Source organism: Primulina huaijiensis, chromosome 3, assembly GCF_012295235.1.
Source record: "Primulina huaijiensis isolate GDHJ02 chromosome 3, ASM1229523v2, whole genome shotgun sequence".
Classification (NCBI taxonomy): Eukaryota; Viridiplantae; Streptophyta; class Magnoliopsida; order Lamiales; family Gesneriaceae; genus Primulina; species Primulina huaijiensis.
Window position 1 is genome coordinate 29,764,946 of NC_133308.1, and position 2,975 is coordinate 29,767,920.

The 2,975-nt window shown below is 35.4% G+C and overlaps 1 protein-coding gene across 1 annotated transcript; it reads left to right on the top strand.

Moving 5' to 3' along the window:
* Window positions 1–1,095: 1,095 nt before the first annotated feature.
* On the top strand, window positions 1,096–2,601 carry LOC140972410 (transcription factor MYB16-like). The gene is made up of 3 exons (XM_073434847.1): window positions 1,096–1,247; window positions 1,525–1,654; window positions 1,757–2,601. Exons 1-3 carry the CDS (start codon window positions 1,142–1,144, stop codon window positions 2,553–2,555), a joined length of 1,035 nt encoding a protein of 344 aa, XP_073290948.1. The 5' UTR covers window positions 1,096–1,141; the 3' UTR covers window positions 2,556–2,601.
* The last annotated feature ends 374 nt before the right edge of the window (window positions 2,602–2,975 follow it).

Genomic DNA, 2,975 nt, shown 5'->3' on the forward strand with positions numbered 1-2,975 from the left:
TCTTATATATTTCTGAAATATGTTGAACAAGAATTTCATTAGTGCTTTTTCTTTTTCTCGAAAATATTAAATAACTTCTCCATCCGTCGTTTTAGACTGACGTTGGTCAAAATAAACAATTGATCAAATGTTAGTCTAAATAAACAACAACTTGTAATGATCGAGTAAATCTAAATTCTCAATGAATTTCTTCCAAAAACTTAAATAATATCGCAGTACTGTTTTCTATTTAATCGACATAAGAATTAATGAGGTTGGCTTGATATATATACTTTGTGTTTTGATTAATTAAACCTTTGCATTATTATATATTTTCTACTTGATGTACGTATAAAGTGTATGTGCCAAAAGGACGGCAGCCACCAATTATTAATTATAAAATTTAATGTGCTCGTTACGATGTGTGACGTCATGACTTCGTAAGTCGACATCATAAGTCCACGCAATAATGAGGCATTAGTTCTCTTTTGCAATCCTGCTAAAATTATTTTCTTCATTTTTTAATTAGTTTGCTTGTAATTATTTTATATAAGATAGATACAAAAAAAAAAATCAGTATTCGAATATTTTTCATACAACTGAACATTAACCAAGTAAATTAATAATCCATTCTTTAATATTTATGAAATAATTAAATCTTTTCACCTGGCCAATGATGTTTTATGTACGTAATCACCCATAATTTGACCTTAAAAACTACTTTAATTATTATTTAATACATAAATAAGTTGAGTCGATCAATTTGGGGTACTGAATTAATGGCGTAACTAGAAAAAGCTGATTGGCTTTCTTTCTTTTTTTTTTTTTAAATAATTTTTTTTTAACTGGGTCTATCTAGCTTGATTAGCAAGGGCAATAACATATTTTCTTTTTAAAATACAAATTTTAAGTAATAATATATACTACCTTAAATGCACAAGCCTATATCAATTTTATCTGCAAGTAATAAATAATTATATATAAGAGAGGGATATTATATTGCACGAGTACTATTAGCGTAATGCTGGGGTAGATTAATTGGATCACAATTAAATTAGTCCTTGTGTATTATATATACGCTTCACCCGCATTTCAAAATCCAAGCAATACCACAATTATAATCTCAAACACTCGTATACGTTTTTCATCTCAAAGACTGAAGATGAAGTTGAAGAAAGGGCCATGGACTCGGGAGGAAGACCAGAAGCTGCTGGCTTACATTGCACAGCATGGCCATGGAAGCTGGCGTATCCTTCCCGCTAAAGCTGGTAATCCATATACACCATATGCCAATACCCATGCATGAACATACACACCTTAGCTAGGTTCAGACAGCGCACTCGAATCGAATCCGATCACGGTTATCACCATTTTATGAAATATAAGTAAATAGAAGCTTAAGAGCTACGTACTAATTAATTTTCTCTCGCACGCCTGGATTTGATTATCTTGATCCTTTTTCTCTGAAGTCCGCAGAACATATATAATTTAGATGTCATCGATCTGCTCAAACTAAATTCTTTTACATGTTGGTGTAAAATGCAGGGCTTCAGAGATGTGGAAAAAGCTGCAGGTTAAGGTGGACAAACTATCTAAGACCAGATATTAAGAGGGGAAAATTGAGCTCCCAAGAGGAAAAGACTATTATTCGACTCCATGCTCTCTTAGGAAATAGGTACTAACAATTATATGTCTTGAAATTCTATTCATATACAAAATAATATATATTTGGGGGGTGTACATGCAGTATATGTTGGCTTAATCAGCTTGGTTTTAGGTGGTCAGCCATCGCAACTCATTTACCGAAAAGAACCGATAACGAGATCAAGAATTATTGGAACACACGACTCAAAAAACGGTTGAGCCGGATGGGGATCGACCCGATGACCCACAAGCCCAAGAACAATCCAAGCGGCTGTACTCAACCGAGGGATGCTGCCAATCTGAGCCACATGGCTCAGTGGGAGACGGCTAGGCTTGAAGCAGAAGCCAGGCTTGTACGCGAGGCCAAATTCATGTCTAACATTAAGCTCCTCCGCAAAACTACCGTGCTTCCTCCAGTTGCTCCTCCGCCTACGACACAAGTTGTTGATGCTCCTTACCATGACATCATTAAAATCTGGCAATCAGCCGAATCATGGGCTGCGACTAAACAACATAAACACATCACCACGTCCTCGGCTTCCAGCAGCTTTTTCGGCTCAGCGGCTGGAACCCTAGAGTCGCCGACGTCTACCCTGAACTTTCCTGGCGACGGTTTCACCCCTAAAGTTGGGTTCGATAACAGCCCTTTAGTGGAAGCCTTGGTGTCCAACGCAAACGCAGCTGCATGGGAACGAAACTACTACCCACAGCCAAAGTGCGAGCCAGAGGATTCAGCTCAACCTCATCGTGAATATAATAGTATTGGGAACCCTTTGGATTATGATTTTAATATCGACCTTGTTTCTAATGATTATAACTCAGATGGGTGGAGCGTCATGGACAGTGGATTCGAAGATCTTGAGGGCAATGACAATTATTGGGATTATTTATTCAATTTGGCGACCTCTCCCGTGGGATCTCCGATATTCTAGCTAGGATTCCTTGGAAAATAGTTTTGATCGATCTGTTGAAGTATTCTTACTCATTTATGTATCAAAAATGACAATAAAGTGTTTTTTGAATTCGTATCGAATTTAATGTTACCAAGAAAACTTCCGAACGAAGGCGCTTAATTTGATTCGTTTTGTTTCCAAGATCCGAAATATTTGTAAAAACTTAAATAAATTATTTTAATGATTTATTCGGCATATATTGACCGGATTCCGGCGGTGAAATTTAACTAAAATGTTTGTTATCATTAAAAAGATAACATTTGGTTTCTATTTTAGAAGTAGAAAATAATTTGGCTGAAAGTTTAAATAGCTTTTATTAGATTAGATATATTAAATAGATTATCACCTTTGAAAATAAAGAAAATCATCCATGTAATTTAAAATAAATAAATTGATAAT

Excerpts from the sequence above, each read along its gene's own strand:
- LOC140972410 (XM_073434847.1), top strand. The coding sequence starts at position 1,142 with ATGAAGTTGAAGAAAGGGCCATGGACTCGGGAGGAAGACCAGAAGCTG. Across the intron at positions 1,248-1,524 it reads TATCCTTCCCGCTAAAGCTG|GGCTTCAGAGATGTGGAAAA; the intron begins GTAATCCATATA and ends TGTAAAATGCAG. Across the intron at positions 1,655-1,756 it reads CATGCTCTCTTAGGAAATAG|GTGGTCAGCCATCGCAACTC; the intron begins GTACTAACAATT and ends GCTTGGTTTTAG.